Source organism: Vombatus ursinus, unplaced genomic scaffold (assembly GCF_900497805.2).
Source record: "Vombatus ursinus unplaced genomic scaffold, bare-nosed wombat genome assembly UNPS02014941.1, whole genome shotgun sequence".
NCBI classification, from domain to species: Eukaryota; Metazoa; Chordata; class Mammalia; order Diprotodontia; family Vombatidae; genus Vombatus; species Vombatus ursinus.
The window spans coordinates 7,046,617-7,064,367 of NW_020954719.1; the positions used below are offsets into that span (position 1 = coordinate 7,046,617).

The 17,751-nt window shown below is 44.0% G+C and overlaps 1 protein-coding gene across 1 annotated transcript in view; it reads left to right on the top strand.

Annotated features, from left to right (window-relative positions):
• The first annotated feature begins 468 nt into the window (after positions 1-468).
• KCNH3 (potassium voltage-gated channel subfamily H member 3) overlaps positions 469-17,751 on the top strand; it is a 38,779-nt gene continuing 21,496 nt past the window's right edge. Inside the window, exons 1-7 of the mRNA XM_027844404.1 lie at positions 469-544; positions 4,217-4,450; positions 5,362-5,496; positions 8,424-8,557; positions 8,931-9,174; positions 9,524-9,681; positions 9,804-10,011. Of these exons, the coding sequence (XP_027700205.1) occupies positions 469-544; positions 4,217-4,450; positions 5,362-5,496; positions 8,424-8,557; positions 8,931-9,174; positions 9,524-9,681; positions 9,804-10,011 (1,189 nt within the window). The remainder of the gene's footprint in view (positions 545-4,216; positions 4,451-5,361; positions 5,497-8,423; positions 8,558-8,930; positions 9,175-9,523; positions 9,682-9,803; positions 10,012-17,751) is intronic.

Consider the following 17,751-nt stretch of genomic DNA (forward strand, 5'->3'; position numbering starts at 1 on the left):
GTGTGCCCTGTCTCCATGGTTACTCCGGTGCAGGCGGCAAGTTGTTGGGGGGGGGACGGGTTGGGAGCCGCATCTCTCCATCAGACGGAGGTATCCGCAGGGACCTGGAGCGGGGCCGGAGCCCAAACCAGTAGGTGGGAAGCAGGACTCGAACCCGAGGAGCACGGGAGGAGCCCAGAGAAATGCTTCTGACCCCGACGGAGCGGACGCCCCCTCGCACTGGGGCCCCGGAGCTGTGGCTGGGCTGCGCCCCCAGACAGCTGTCCTAGGACCCGCGCCCGGGGAGACGGCGCCGGGGGCAGCGCCCGGCGCCCGCTGGACTGGCGGGGCGGGGAAGGGCGCGGCAGGGCAGAGAAGGAAAGGACTGCCCACCCTCTCCCCGCTCCTTCCCCGCCCCCCGTCGGCGCTGAGGCCCCCTCCCGCCCCGCGCCCCGGGAGGGATGGGGCGGGCGGCCGCTGCAGCCTAAGATGCCGGCGATGAGGGGGCTCCTGGCGCCGCAGAACACCTTCCTGGACACCATCGCCACGCGCTTCGACGGGACGCGTGAGTTCACCGGACCCCTTTCCAGGCGGGACCCCTGTCCCGGTGGAAGATTTTACACACACACACACACACACACACACACACACACACACACACACACACACACACACACACACCCCTACCAGCCTAGATTCCCAAAGAATCTCCAATTGCCTTCTCAAAAAAAGATCCCCATGGGGCTACTGACCTCCCCCCCCCTTAAGGAAGGGGTTCTTAATATTTTTTTTTGTGTCATGGACCCCTTTGGCACTTTTGTGAAGCCCATGGGCCTCTTCTCAGAATAATGCTTTTAAAATGCATAAAATAAGATACAGCGTTACAAAGGAAACCAATATTGAAATAAGATTATAAAAATTTTTTAAAGTCTACGGATCCCTTGAAATCTACCCTTGCCCTAAGATCTCCTGGCCCTTCCAGGTCCATTCCTACTTTGCAGAATCCTTGAAGATGGATCTTCATCTAATCAAATTCTTCCTGGGAAGGGGGTGGACAGGGGGACAAGACCCTCACGAGTGGGCGGGAGGAGAGGGGCAGAGGTAACCAGAGTCCTCCAGGTTGTAGTTGGCTGAATGGTTTGGGGCTTGAGCGCCTTTCTCACCCTCCCCAACAGAAGCATGAATGGAAGGGAGGAGACACCCTTGCAACTGACCTGGAGCAGTCCCCCATCCCCCACTGTCCCGCTTCACTTAACCAGACCCTTGGTGGGGTGGGGATCCTAAAAAATCGGGCTGAGGGTTCAAGGTCAGGGAAAGGAGTTTTGGAAAGGGAATGTGGAAGAGGAAACAGAACTGGCCAGCAGGGAGCCTAGCATCTCCTCACCAGCCAGAGCTTCATCTCCCACCTGCATATATATACTCCACCAAAAAGACAGATAATCCAGCCATATTAAAGCGACAACTGGCGAGAACAAGCAGTAAAGCTATAGTAACCTCCATCTCCATAGGAAAAAAAAAAGTCAAGTGATATCAGGGTTTGGGGGCCCACACTTCCCTAGGAGTGACTGAGGAGCCTAGAATTGGGGCTTTGGAGCAGAGCATTGGTCTGGGATAGATGGTACCTATGTGCTGCTTCAGGCACCCATACCCTGGAATTAGGGGAAGTCATGAGAGTTGCACCTGGGCCAGCAGGTGTGTGTGTGTGTGCACAAGTTAGTAATTGTCCATTCCATTAACCCCACTTCCTCCCATACCATTTCCCCCAGGATGGTCTCTCCAAGTCACTTGGTGAGGGATAGAATGGGGGGTGGGGTGGGAAGGAAGGATGCTGGGAGCTGACGGAGCTCCCACCATCTGCCTCTCCATATGTTTGGCACCAGCCTAGCCCTCTGATTCAGCACCACCACCACCACCCCCAGCTACATCTTCAGCCATCATCTAGGGGACCACTCTGCTTCAAATCTCAGGGCTAGGGCCAGCTAGCCAGGGCCCAGGGGTCTGTCAGTCAGGGGACTTTACCACCCCATCCTGCAGAGGTGGAACAGAATGAAGTGGGAGGAAGCAGGAAGCCTAGGAGATCTACAGAATGGGTTAGCCAATCACGAGTGGAGCCAAGGAAGGATTAGGGACAAGCAGCTAACCATGTGTACACCTACACTCTCATCTAGATTTTCCAAGATGAACATAAAAGAGACAGTCACACGTCTACACTATCCAAGATTCATTTAATAAGCCTGAAACAGGATATACACACTCCCTTAGGCCTTCTGGGAGAGATATACCAGGACAAATCAACCAACAAAAACTAAGTGTCTTTTATGTGCCCAGTACTATCTAGCTGCTGGGGAAATGGGCAAGTGAAATGGACAAGTGAAACAGTACTTGGGCCCTGTCCCCTCAGCCAGAGGAGACTACAAGTGTATGTGTGTTATGCATATAAACATATACACGTATGTGTGTACGTGCATGTGTATGCATATATACATTTATGCATCTGTATTTATATACATATGCAAATATGTGTGTATATATTATATGTATGCATGTATATACAAAGTTAAACCTGATTTTGTGGAGTAGGCACTAGTAGCTAGGGAAAACTAGACTTTTTGTAGGAGTTGCTTGAGTAAAGTCTAGGAAAAAATTAGGTATTCTAAGGATTGAGGCATCCCAGACATGGGCAATAACCAGAGCAGAGACTCTGAGATGGGATGTGAGGATGGCCAGTTTGGTTGAATTGTACTGTATGTGAAAGGGAGTAATGTGTAATAAGACAGGAAAAGTCAATTGGGGCCAGTTTGTGAGGGGCTTCAAAATGCCAGAGGAATTTATATTTGATTTTAGAAGTAATGGGAAGTCATTGCAGTGTATTGAATATGGAAGTGACATAGACCTACACTTTGGTAAATTACTTTGGCAACTTGTGGAGCATGGATTAGAGTTGGGAGAAACTTGAGGCTTAGAGGCCAGTTAGAAGGCCTCAGGTGAGATGTGATAAGGACCTGAACTAAAGTGCTGGAGAGAAACAAACACAAGAGATGTTAGGGAAGTGGAAATAACAAGATTTGGCAACTGAATGGACATGTGGGGTAAGTGATATTAAGGAGTCAAGGATGACATCAGGTCTATAAATCTGGTTAACTGGAAGAATGGTGGCAGCTTCTACCTTCCCCTAGGTTTGGGGTTGGGGCAGGGAGCAGTTCTATTTTGGGTTTGAGTTTGAGTTCTATATTGAGTTTGAGATGCCTGTGGAACACCTAGTTCAAAATGTCCAACAAGCAATTGGTGATGAGAGATTGGGGCTCAGGAGATTGAGACAAGGGTTGGATATATAGCTCTGGGAGTCATCTGCTTAGAGATGATTAGGAAACCCATGTAAGCTGATGAGGTCACCACATCATCCAGGACGTATACCCAAGGGGGAAGAATAGGATGGAGGGAAGGAAGACTAGCATGAAGGGCACGCATTAACACGCACAGACACAACACATAAACCAGGACAGACACTTACGCGCGCACACACACACACACACACACACACACACACACACGCTGTCTAGGACAGACGCACACCAGGAAAAAATGCACAAGGACATTAAACAAGAACAAATACATTGCTGAATTGTCTAGTATACAAATACCCATGAGTGACACACAAACTCACTTCCTGAGACTGCTGACTTAAAGACACAGAGTTGGAGTCTGAAGAAGAGGAACATTGCAAACATAATCTTTCATTCACACTTATACACCCTGGTTCATTGGGTCCCAGATCTTCACAGGGGTGGAGGTAATAGTAGTCCTCCACTCTCTGGTCATATCTGACACCCCTAGGGGAAGAACTGTCCTACCCTGGGGGTATTGGAGAAAAAAGCTTGGTAGGGCTGGGAGCTGGGGAATAAGGGGAAGGGAACCAAGAACCCCAGAGGGAAGAAGTAAAATCTTAGCCTCACTCTAGAGTTGAGAATCCAGACTCCAGGGTCCTCTTTATGTTTCCTTCATGATTTTTCTCCCCCTTCTCCTTCCCTAGGGCTTCTTGAAGCCATCCCACAGAAATAGATTGGAGATGGGAATTGGACTGGGGGAATTCTCATCCCCAAGAGGCTGAGCCCCTCTCAGATCAACCTGCTTAAGCATACTACATACATACCCTTATCCCTGCCTCTCTCTCTTTCCCTCCCTCCCCAGGCCTTACATATAACTCTTTCTTGCAGACAGACTGTAACTTCTCTTGCAGACAGTAACTTCGTGCTGGGCAATGCCCAGGTTCGGGGATCCTTCCCTGTGGTTTACTGCTCTGATGGCTTCTGCGACCTCACCGGCTTTTCTCGGGCTGAGGTCATGCAGAGAGGTTGTGCCTGCTCCTTCCTCTATGGTCCTGACACTAGTGACCTTGTCCGTCAGCAGATCCGAAAGGCCCTAGATGAGCACAAGGAGTTTAAGGCTGAGCTGATTCTATACAGAAAGAGTGGTAAGCCAGGGATAACCCCCTGACTCTACTTGCTAGCCAAAGGCTCCCAGTTCCAGCTAATTCCACCCTTTCCTACTCTTCCTCTGTCTACTTCTTCTATCTCTTCTTTTCCCTGTCATATAGGCCTCTTCCATCCCTTTCGCCTGCCTCCCCGTCCTCTGTTCCCCATGCCCTCTTCCCTCTCCATTTTCCCTTTTCTATCTCCCCCACTCTAAAAAAGTTATTATCTTAATTAGCAGCAAACTGAAGCTCTTTCTTCCTTTACAGTTTGTTTCTAGCGTGCTTCCTTCTATTCCAACCCTGTCCATGCCTTTGTTCTCTGTCCCACTCACCCTACTCATGATCCACCATATCTGCCCCCCTGCTTCATGGCAGGATAATCTGATCTGGTCCTCTAGCTCATCCTGGAAACCCTCCTGTTTTCTCCTGGGTAAGAGAGGCCTTAGACTCTGCTACCCCCCTTCCTCATTACTAAGCTTTACACTAATAGGAAGTTCTTTCTGCTATCTAAGACAGACATCCAAGGATATGCACACAAAATAATTCTCTCTTACATATATATGCATGTACCTGTGCCCCCCCAACACACACTGTCAGAGAGTTTGTCTCTGTCTTAGACATACTGTGACAAACTTCTACTACAGCTCCAGCCAATTCCTTTTGGCCCAATCCTCAATTCAGACAAACAGTGGGTGATTGTTCCTCTTCACATGATAACCCTTCATGATATAAACAAAGCCAGTGACTAAGTCACCCGTATCCTTGCCTTCTCCAGCCTGAATCATTCCCCTCGCCTTTCCTTCCCGCCCCTCTTCTCCTCCCAGAGAAATTGTTTACTCTAGGGGGAGGGCAGATTTTTTTTAGGAGCAGGGCCAGAGTCTTGGAGCTAGGGTAGCTGTCTTTGTACCTAGGTCTCCCTTTCTGGTGCCTCTTGGATGTAGTGCCCATCAAGAATGAGAAAGGTGAGGTGGCCCTCTTCCTGGTCTCCCACAAGGACATCAGTGACTCCAAGAACCGCGGGGGACTAGACAACTGGAAGGAGGGAGGTGAGGATGGATGATGGATCTGCTCAGCAGTCATTTATCGTATGTCTCCTATGGATGGCAAAGCATTGTGACTGGTGCTGGGAGAGATCCAAAGAAAATGAAGACACAGACGCCCCTGCCCTCAGGGAGATTGCGTTCTTCCAGAGGGGTTGGCTTGACTAAAGTGACCTGATTATTCTGATGGGATAAGGGATCATCCATGCCAAGGGGGACAACAGTGCCCTGGCTCCCCAGTTACCTAGCTATCTTCCAGCACAGCCCTCAACCTGGAAAAATCCTTTGTCTTCTCAGTTTTAGTGGAAAGCAGGTTGGATTTTTTTTTTTCAAAAGGCAAAACAGGAATAACAACAACAACAAAAACACCCATAAGAACATGTAAATATAGGAGCTGTATAGAATACAGGTTTGTGAACCAAAGTTAACTAAGATTTAATCACAGAGTGGGCTTGGCTGGCACGGCTTATGGTACACTCGTCTCCAATTCCTTCTCCTTACTGTCTGGAGAACCCTGCCTCCATACCCCTTTGTTCAATCATAAACTGTCTCTCTCTCCTCTCTCCTCTCTTCTCTTCTCCTCTCTTCTTTTCTCTTCTCTTCTCTCTCTCTCACTCTCTCTCTCTTTCCCTTCCCTACCCCATTCCTCTTCTCCCTCTCCCTCATTCTTTCCTTTCCTTTCTCTTTCCCTCTGTCCCTCCCTCCTTCCTTCCCCCTCACCCCTCTCCCTCCCTCCCCTCTTCTTCCCCATTCCTCTTTCCCTCCCCTCTCCCTTCTTTCTTCTCTCCATTTCCCTCCCTCTTCCTCTCTTTCTCCCTTCTCCCTCTCTCTTTCTTTCCTCCACTCTCCTCCCTCTCTCTGTCCCTCTCTCCCCTATCCCTCTCTCTGTCTCTGTCTCAGTCTGTCTGTCTGTCTGTCTTACATACACATACACACACACACACACACACACACACACTCACACACGTTCTCTATCTTCTCCTTTCACTCTCTCCCTTCAGGGAAAGGAGGGGAAGCATTTTTGATCCCTCAGCTTGTTAGGAAAATTTTTTAGGTTTTCCCTTCATTGGAAGAAAAAAACATTAATGATAATAGCTATAATTTATAGAGAGCTTTAAGATTTGAAAAGCACCTGACAAATATCTCATTTGATCCTCATAATAAACTTGGGAAGTAGATGCTATTATCCCCATTTTATACATGAGGAAATTGAGGTAAATAAGTTGGGTGACTTGTCCAGGATCACATAGCAAGTAAGTGTCTGAAGGCAGATTTGGACTGAGGTCTTTTTGATATCAGGTCCAACACTCTATCCACTACACCATTCAGCCGCTTTTAAGCTAATAAGCTTATTATGTTTGAATCTCTATTGTAATGATTATGACAATGGTAATAATTACAATACTTCATATTTTGTATAGTGATTTAAGGTTACAAAACACTTTCCTTGCAGAGACAGGTAAGGCAGCATTATTATCTCCATTTTACAGATGGGGAAACTAGGGCTTACAACTTGTGATTTGTTCATGGTCACAAAGCTATTGTGTCAGAACCAGGACTGCAATCCAGGTCTTCTGCCTCCTAGGTCAGCACTCTTTCCACCTTCCCAAAAAGGCCAGCACCTTCCTAACCAGATTGCTCATCTACAGCTCTCAAGATGGGGACCTCAGGACTGCTTCAAACAAGGCAACTTTATATGTAGAAAGAGTATAAGATTCACAGTCAGAAAGACAAGGGTTTGAACTCTCAATTATTACCAGTGTGATTAGCCTCAATTTCTTTGTAAAACACCTGTAATGATACTTGTTCGACCTACTTCACAGGATTTCCATGAGGATAAAATAAATAAATGGATGTGGACATTATTTTTAACTACAAAGTACTCTGCAAATGTTGCTTTCATTGGCATTGTTATTGTAAGATCATAGGATTGAGAATTGAAAGGGACCTTAGAAGTCTTTGTTGGGAAGCTAGGTGGCGCAGTGGATAGAGCACCGGCCCTGAAGTCAGGAGGACCTGAGTTCAAATCCGGCCTCAGACCAAACACTTGACATTTACTAGCTGTGTGACCCTGGGCAAGTCACTTAACCCCAATTGCCTGGGGGAAAAAAAAGTCATTGTCTCCAACTCCCTAATTTTATAGATGGGTAAACTAGGCCTAGAGAGGTGAGAGTTGTCCAAGTAATTAACAGAAGAACTGGAATTCAAATGATGGTCCCCTGACTCCAAATCTAATATTCTTTCTTCCTGATACCTCAGCATAACCTCGGCCTGGGAGCTAGGGCATCCAAGATCCTAGACTTTCCCAGCCATCTTTGCCTGCTTGCAGAAAGACCTAGGCCTCTCACTATCACTTGTCCTCTTTCCACCTGGCTTTTTCACTCACCCGTTACCTTCCCACTACCCTGCATATCTCTGATTACTGGTGAATGCCTTGATCTGCCTTCCAGGTTGCTGTATACTATATCCTATAGTGTCTATATCCTGTATCCTATAGTGTCTGTATCCTATATCCTATAGTATCTATATACTATATCCTATACTTGCGATATACTGTATCCTGTTGTGTCTGTCCCTTCCAGTGGCTCTAATCTGCTTGTTTCTAATAGACCATCATTTCTGTCTTCTGAGGGAGGGGACAAGGAAGAGGAGAAAACTGTCCCATGAGTTTTCTGAGGGAACCAGCCTATAGTTGGGAAGGAGGAGAGATGCTCCTCTTGTTGAGGGAGGATGCTCTTGAATAAATATTAATTAATTGATTGATTGGTTAATTCATTAATAATTCCCTCAAGAGAATAGATTATTCAACTTAAACCAAAAGAAAGGTACCCTGATTCACTCTATACACACAAGGCAGTGTTGTGGGTTAGTTGTTCGTCTATCTGTTTGTTTTCCTGTTTGCCCCATCATCCTCAAGGGCCCCTTTCTCACAGGTGGTGGGCGGCGTAGGTACGGCCGGGCAGGGTCCAAGGGCTTCAATGCCAATAGGCGTCGGAGCCGGGCTGTGCTCTATCACCTGTCTGGGCACCTGCAGAAGCAGCCAAAAAGCAAGCATAAACTCAACAAGGTTGGAAGAGGGGGCTGGGCTGGCTGGGCTGGCTGGGCTGGGCTGGGCTGGGCTGGGCTGGGCTGGGCTGGGAGGGTGGTGAAATGGGAGAGGGGGAAATGCAGGAATATTCAGAAGGCAAGAGAGACAAATGGGCTGATGGCTGAAGGCAGGATGGGACTCTCATCACTACCCACAATTCCCCATCCCTCAAGGAAGACTAGATCCCAAGGGCTCAGGCCACTCTCTCCCTGACACACTCAGGAAAAATGTAAAGAGTTCATGCCCAAGTCTCCTGGGCACTATGCCCTAGAGGAGTCCCAGCCTGGTGGGACTGGGGCAAGGGTGTGAGAAGAGAATGTGTGTATTCCCCTAATCCTTCTCTCCATACTAGGGTGTATTTGGGGAGAAGCCAAACCTGCCTGAGTATAAAGTAGCTGCCATCCGGAAATCACCCTTTATCCTGCTGCATTGTGGGGCGCTACGGGCCACCTGGGATGGGTTCATCTTGCTTGCCACGCTCTATGTAGCTGTCACCGTCCCCTACAGTGTTTGTGTCAGCGCTGCCCGAGAGCCCAGTGAGGCACGAGGCCCACCCAGTGTCTGCGACCTAGCTGTCGAGGTCCTCTTCATCCTTGGTATAACAACATTACTCGTAAGATTTCAGGCTCCGGTTGTCCCCTCCCACCCCAATGTGGCCCTGGCCCTCAGCAGCTAGGATCCAGGGTCCCTGTCCCTGTCAAAGGGTCCATGCCGGTGACCTTTCTTCCCCCATCCTTCTAAGGTGTGGTCCAGGCTCTTTCTCTAGCTCAGCCTCAGCACTCACCCCATGAGCTCCATCTGGAGAAAGAAGCCCAGCCCTGGTACCTCCCAGATGCTGCAGTATCCCCTTCCATGCATCCATCCCTCTGCAAGGAGGGCCTTGTCTCTCTCTATCACCCTGTTCTCTCCATGTTGACACTCCTGTCCTCCCTGGGTTCCCTACAGACATTGTGCTGAATTTCCGCACCACATTCGTGTCCAAATCAGGACAGGTTGTATTTGCTCCACGTTCTATCTGCCTCCACTATGTCACCACCTGGTTTCTACTGGATGTCATTGCTGCCCTGCCCTTTGACCTGCTGCACGCCTTTGAAGTCAATGTGGTCAGTAGGCTCAGTGCCTGGTGGGAAGGGAAGCCTGGGTGGGGAGAGATCAGGGCATTTGGCAGCCAGCGCGAGCCAGGTGTGAGCTAGTGGTGAAGTGACCTCCCTCTCCCCTCCTCTAGTACTTTGGGGCTCACCTGCTGAAGACAGTGAGGCTCTTACGGCTGCTCCGGCTACTTCCGAGGTTGGACCGATACTCTCAGTACAGTGCCGTGGTGCTGACACTGCTCATGGCTGTCTTTGCCCTGCTTGCCCACTGGGTGGCCTGCATCTGGTTCTACATCGGGCAGCAGGAGATTGAGAGCAGCGAGTCTGAGCTCCCTGAAATTGGTACGGTGGGCACGGTGCAGGGGGGAGCACTGAAAACAGCTACTTGCAAAGGCATGATGTAGGCATGTACTTGTGTGTTTGTGTGGGGGGTCCATGAAAGTAATTACAGTATAGGTGAAGAGATCCTGAAGAGTGTACTAAGGTATCACACCTAGGGGTGTGTCTGTAACTTATATGGGTAGTACATGGAGGGAGTGTCAATCATTCATTCATTCTTCTTTTTATATTCCTTTAAAAAGGAAACCTACCTTCACCAAACCTACTGGGTGCATGGGAAGCATATAACCATAAATGAGATATGGTCACTGCCCTCAAAGTGCTTATTATATAGTAATAAGACATGAAAAGAAATAAATATAAGGATAATTGGAATATATCAAGTGCTTAAGAGTAAATTGGTTGGTCATGCTAAGTGCCTACTATGTGCCAGGAATTGTGCTAAGTGCTGGGGATGCAAAGAAAGGCAAAAAAAACAAGCCCTGCTCTTGAGGAGCTCACAATCTTTGAGGGGGTGGGAGGGGATACAATGTGCAAATGATCATTTACAAACAGGACATTTGGGGAGAATAAAGTACCATGAAATCAAATGAGAGAGAAGTCACTTCTTGTTGGGGAGCCAGAGAAAAGTTCATAGGGAATTTAATATTTTATTAGGACCTTGAATGATGGGTAGAATGTCAAAAGGTAAAGCTTATTAGGGGACGGCATTCCAGACTTAGGGAATAGCACAAAATAAAGGCAGGGAATCCAGATCATATTCTAGAGAAAGCAAAGTGTCCAGTTTGCCCAGGGTCACGTAGCTAGTGTCTGAGGCCAGATTTGAAAACAGGATATTAGGGAGAATCGTGTTAGAGAGAGAAGTCTGGAGAGAGACAGTTTGGAGCCAAGTGGGACTTGATTTGGTAGGCAGCAGGATGCTATGAGAGGTTTTAGAGTAAGGATGTATTGTGATCTCAGTTGTGCATTAGGAAAATTAATCTGATGACCCTATATAGAATGAATTGAATGGGGAGAGATTGGAAGCCTGGAGAGATGCTAAGAAGCTATTACAGGAGGTGGAGGCCATAGATGTGGAACATTGCATATAACATCAGTTTTGTTTTGTTTTGGTTTTAGTTGTCATTCAGTTGTTTTCAGGCATGCCTGACTCTTCGTGACCCCATTTAGGGTTGTATTAGCAAAGACGCTGGAGTAGTTTGCCATTTCCTTCTCATACTCATTTTACAGATGAGGAAACTGAGACAAACAGGGTTAAGTGAGTTGCCCAGGGTCACACAGCTAGTGCCTGAGGTCAGATTTGAACTCAGATCTTCTTGCTTCTAGACCCTGCTCTCTATCCACTTCACTACCTAACTGCCCACCAATATATTGATAGGTTTTGCTATTTTTTTCTCCTTGTTCCTCTTTTTATATTTTTTTAAAAAATAAACCTTTCTAACAAGGAATGGCTCTCTGGGAGGGGAAAGGAGGAAAGGACCATTCCACTGTGGGACAGCTTTGGTTGATAGGTTTTTTCTTACATCAAGCCTAAATCTCTTTCTCTGCAATTTTTTTCATCCATTACTCCTAGTTCTTCCCTCAAAGACCAAATAGAACAGGTCTAATCTTTCTTCCCCAAGAGAGCCCTTTAAATACTTGAAGCCTGCTATCATGTCCTTCAGGATAGATATTCCCAGTCCTTTTGGTTTATCCTTCTGTGGAATGATCTGGACGCTCTTCACCATCTTGGTCACCCTCCTTTGAAAGCTTTCCAGGTTATCAATATTCAGATGTCCAGAACAGAACATCATACTCCAGATATCATCTAACTGGGGCATCAGGATTAACAATGCTTTGTTTTGGATGCTATGAAGGAAGAAACAAGCACATACTATGTTCCAGGCACTTAACAAATATTTGATCCACACAACAGCCCTAGAGGTAGGTGCTATTGTTATTCTGATTTCATAATTTTGGAAACTGAAACAGACAGAGGTTAAGTGACTTGCCCAAGATCACCCAGCTGGTACGTGTCTGAGGCAGGATTTGAACTCCTGACTGGAGGTTGGGGGTGGGAATGGAGTGGAGTGGATATTCCAGGCAGAGTTTTTTATCACTTTGAAATTCCCTGACCTTGAGCCAGCTCCAGGCAGAGGGTGGTCCTCCTGGGAAGAACAGTGGTCCTAACTTCTTATACCTTCTCTTCCTCCATTACATGTTTGTGTAGAATTGAAATCTGCCTCTTGTTACAACAAAAGGCAGCGTCAGCGCTCCATTTACTGCACCATCTGGGTAGCTGCCCCTGCCTCTCTTAGTGCCACCTAAGATTTTTGGCTGCCACATTGTGTTTTGGACAAATATTGAACTTGAAACCCACTAAAACCCCCACGTCCTTTTCACATAAGTGGCTTTCTAGTGATGTCTTACACACACACACACACACACACACACACACGCAATATTTTACGTGTTAATTAGATATTTTGAACCAATGTGTAAGTCCTTTTTATATTTATTCCCATCTAACCAGATTCAGCTTACATGTTCTATTTCATCACCCCCCTTGGGGGACTTGATTCTGTCATCCAGAGTAGCTTTGTGTTCCTGGCAAATCTGAGAAGCATGAATAAGGAACAGGAATGTTATACCACCCAGAACCAAGGACAGAGCCTTTGGGCCTTCTACTAGATACCTTCCAAGTTGCCATCAAACCATTTCCATTCTTTGGGTCTTGCCATTCAATAAGGTTTGAATCCACCTAACTAAGATTATCATCTAATCCCACATCTTTTCCACAAGGAAAGAATAAGAGACTGTTAAATGCTTTGCTGGGATCTAGGTCAGGAGTTCTTAACCTTTGAGTTTGTCCTGGACCCCTTAGGCAGCGTAAGGAAACCTATGAACTCCTTCTCACAATAAGGTTTTTAAATGCATTCGATAAAATATATAGGGCTACAAATGAAACCAGCTATATTGAAATGGTTATTAAAATATATGTGTATATATACATCTATCTACTGGTTTTTTAAGTTCATGAGCCCCAGGTTAAGAACCTCTTATCTAAGTCATCTCTATCTGTAGCATTTCCCAAATCTAGCCTAATAATCCTATCCATAAAAGGAAAATGAGGTTATCTGGCATGACCTGCTTGTCACTAGTACATTTGTATCCCCAATCTGTTGTTTTCTCTTTCACTTCTTGGGAGAGACTTACCACCATGGATTCCAGTTTTCCTCTTCCACCATTTTTTTTTTTTTTTTGCTATACAGGACATGGATCCTGCCATTTGTTCTCTAAATTCTTATCTCATGGTTCTGATCTGTGTCAGGAACATTCTGAACCATGTTGCTGGGCTTTCATGTTCTTTTGGGAATACTTAGGGTTCTGTGTTTCCTTGGTGTTGATTGATTTCCTTTATCTTGCAATATTTATTTAGACATGTTTGAAATCCTTTAGAAGCATTGTTCCTCTTCTCCCTTTATGATTTTAGTATCTTTTCAGTTGATTTATCTGTTTGTGCTCTAGGTTTTTAATTGAATTTTCTTTCTTGTGAGAGAAAGATATTTGGTGATTTCAGACTCCCCTCCCTTATATTCCCCTGTCTCTAATTGTCTGATTTATTCCCCTTTGACGGTGGTTTTATCCCTGGAGCTGAACATCAAAGCTGTTTCAGACTCCTGCCATGTTGGGTAATTCATTTATCATCAGCTTTCAGCTCTGCCACAAGTAACTTCCAAGGGGCAGGATTGGCCCCACTAGGATGCCAGACCCCATTCCTCAAAGGCTATGCAGCCACCCCCTTTTGCTCCCTGCTCCTTGCTCTAGTTCAGATCCTTATGTGAGATATTTGATACAAAGATTTCTTTTCTCATTCAACCACTTTCCTTATTGAATTGTGTTAATTTTTTTTTTGTGAAAAGCTCTTCAATTTCATGTAACAGCTAATGTTTATATGGCATTTTAAGGCTTGTAAAGCTCTTTACATATGCTGACATTTGATTCTCACAACCACTTGGGAGGTAGGTGCTGTTATAATCTCCATTTTACAGTTGAAGAAACTGAGGCACACAGAGGTAAAGTGACTTGCCCAGGGTCACAGAGCTAGTAAATGTCTGTAACAGGATTTGAACTGTCTCCCTGACTCCAAGTCCAACATCCTATTCACTGGGTCACCCAGATGCCACTTAAATTCAAGTGTGTAGCTTAAATCATAAAATTCTTACTTACATTAAATGCATATTTAGTGGAAGTTCCACCCACTGTTTCCTGGAACTACACAGTATACATTTTATCATCTCTGGGTCTATGAGGTATGCAACATGGAGTATTGGGGGAAAAAATTAGCTGAGTCTAAAGTCAAAAGACCTGGATTCAAACTCTGGTTTTGTTTCATACTAGGCGTGTGACCTTGGGCAAGTCACAGAATCATAGACTTAGAGACATAAAGTACCTAAATCTAGTCCAACAGCCTTAGGTTGTTTTTATTATTATTATTTTGATTTTTATGGATGCCTTTTGTTGTCCTATTATATTAGTTTCTGAATATACCTTCCCCTTTCCTACCCAGCAAGCCATCCCTTGTATTGAAGAGTTTAAAAGAAAGAGAAAGAAAGGAAAAGAGGTGTGTTGTGTTACCTCCTTTTTGGAGCCAAGCCTGGTCACTATAATTACAACGCATTCTGGTTTTGTTGTAGTGGTAGTAGTTGTTATTATTGTTGTTGTTCTTCTTTCTGTTTACATTGTGCATCTTTTTTCCCCATTCTTCTGACTTCACCCTATATCTTACCATACTTCCCTAAATCCTTCATTATTTCATCTTGGTACTCATCCAGGATACACCATCTTGGATGCTCTAACAGGGCAAGGATTCATTAAAAAAATTTTTTCAGGCTCTTTGTTTTCCAAAAAAATTTTTAGACAGCAAGATTTTTTTCTTTTCTTTTTTCTTTCCCTTTTCTTTTTTTATTAAGATCTTAACAAACACCAAATAAAATGAGCATTTCCACATAGACTGTGGAACAGAAAGGACTATACATGAAACTGCAAATCTCTATTGTGTAGAGCTTGCTATTCTTTTAAAATACATAATAAATTCAATATGTAACTTCTGAACTTGTCCTGCTTATCTGCGATTCCATTTGACCCGTATTCTCATTGAGGGAGTGGAGGGGAAGATTCTATACCTAACCCACCTCTCTCTCCCACCAACTCCTCCCAAAAAATTGAAAAAAAAGAAAGAAAAGAAAAGAAAACCCTTGTAACAAATATATATAGTCAAGTAAAACAAATTCCCACCTTGGCTATATTCAAAAATGTGTGTTTCATTTTGTATCTCTGTCAGGAGATGGATAGCATATGTCATCTTCAGTACTCTGAAATCATTGATTGTCATTATATTGATCAGAGCATTTAAGTCTCTAGAAGTTGTCTGCCTTTTTAGTGTTGTTTTTGTATAAATTGTTCTTCAGGTTCTGCTCACTTCACTCAGCATCAGTTCATACAAGTCTTCCCAGGTTTCTCTGAAATCATCACTTTTATCATTTTATATTATTATTTGTATATCCATTCCCCAGTTGATAGAGACTGCTCTTTGTTTCCATTTCTTTGCCATTAGAAAAGGGGCTGCTATAAGTATTTTTTCGTATATATGAATCTTTTTTCTCTTTCTTTGATTTCTTTGGGCTGTAGGCCTAGTACATGGCTGGATCTAAGAGTTTGTACATTTTTGTGACTTTTTGGGAATAGTTCCAAATTGCTCCTGGAATGGCCGTACCAATTGACAGCTCCATTAAAGGAGCCCCAGTACATTAAGGTGCCTGTTTTCTTACAGCCTCTGCAACATTTGTCATTTTTTTCTTTTTTTTTTTGTCATCTTTGCCAATCTGATGGATGGGAGATGGAACCTCAAAGTTGCTTTAATTTGTATTTCTATAATTATTAATGACTTGGAGTATTTTTTAAAACATGGTTATTGATAGTTTTGAAAACTAACTATTCATATTCTTTGGCCATTTATCTATTGAGGAATAGCTCTTGTCATAAATTCAATTCAATTTCATAAACATTTGTTAAATGCCTACTATGTGCCAGGCACTGTGCTAAGCACTGGAGATACAAAAAAGAGGCAAAAGACAATCCCTGCTCTCAAAGGAGCTTACAATATAATGGATTGTAATAAGTTTAATAAATTGAAATCATTTTTTACATATCTGGGAAGTGAAAACTTTATCAGAGAAACTTACTGCAAAGATTTTTTTCTCTAGTTAACTTTTTCTTCTAATCTGAATGGCATTGATTTTATTTGTGAAAAAGCTTTTTTTAGTTTTATAATCAAAATTGTCCATTTTATCATCTTCTTTGATCCTCCCTCTATCTCTTCCCCTATCCATAATTTTGAGAGGTAATTTTGCCATTGTTTCTTTAATTTGTTTATGATGTGACCTTTTATCAATCACGTATTCATTTGGAGCTTATCTTGATATATAGTGTGAAATGTGAAAATTAGAACCTAATTTCTGCCAGACAGTCTTCTAGGGTTTCCAGAAGCTTTTTTTGAATTGTGAGTCCTTACTCCAATACCTAGGATCTTTGGGTTTATCTAACACTATGCTACCATGTTAGTTTGATTCCATATCTTGTATACCTATTTTTTCCCACTGATCAGCCTCTCTGTTTTTAAGCCAGTATTGGATGGTTTTGATGATTTTGTAGTATAGTTTGAGATCTGCTACTGCTCAGGCTCACCTTTTTCTTGACTTTGAAATTCTTGATCTTTTATTCCTCTAAATAGTTTTTTCTAGCTCTGTAAAGTAATCCTTTGGTAGTTTACTACTATGACAATGAATAAGTAAATTAATTTAGGTAGTATTATCATTTTTATTATGTTGGCTTGGCCTAATCATGAGCAATTAATATTTCTCCAATTACTTAAATCTGTCTCTATTTCTGTAAAGACTGTTTTATAGTTGTATAGTTCCTGTGTATATCTGGGTAGGTAGCAAGTACTGTATATATTGTATAATTATTTTAGATGGAATTTCTTTCTATTCCTTCTTCCTTGATTTTGTTGGTAATGTGTAGAAATGCCAATGATTTATATGGGTTTATTTTATATTTTGCAATTTTGCTGCAGATACTATTTATTTAAGTTAACTTCTTTAGTTGACTCAGGTTCTCTAACTAAGCTGTCATATTTTCTGCAAATGAATATTTCCTATGCCTGTGCCTATTCTCCCAATTTTTGTCTTATTTGATTGCTATAGCTAGCATTTCTAACACTATATCAAATAATAGTGGTGATGATGGATGGCCTGGCTCTACCCTTGATCTTACTGGAAGGGAACAATAGGATTTTCAGATGTTTCCCCAGGTTTCAGTTTCCCCAGGTCAGATCACCTGCTGTAAAATAACTATTATACTTTGTAAAGTGAATTCAAGTACTTTGCTTCTCAGCATTATGGAGACATGGAGGCACATCATGAGATAGTAACTATCATGGCTTTGTGGGGGTTAGAAGCTTGGTGCTTTTTCACAGGAATTAATCTACAAAGGACTATGAGTTGTGGAAATATCTTTTGACTGAGTTGTTGATTCTATTGTGCAGGCTCTATACCATCATTAGAACATGTTGAAGGATGTAAAGTACAGGTATAGGACTATAGGGTTGGAGAAGCCATAATGGAAGGGGAAAGGAGCTTGGCACTGGAGGCCCAAACAGCCTTATTCCAAAACAGCATCATCAGAGTGCAGATGACCAGGTTG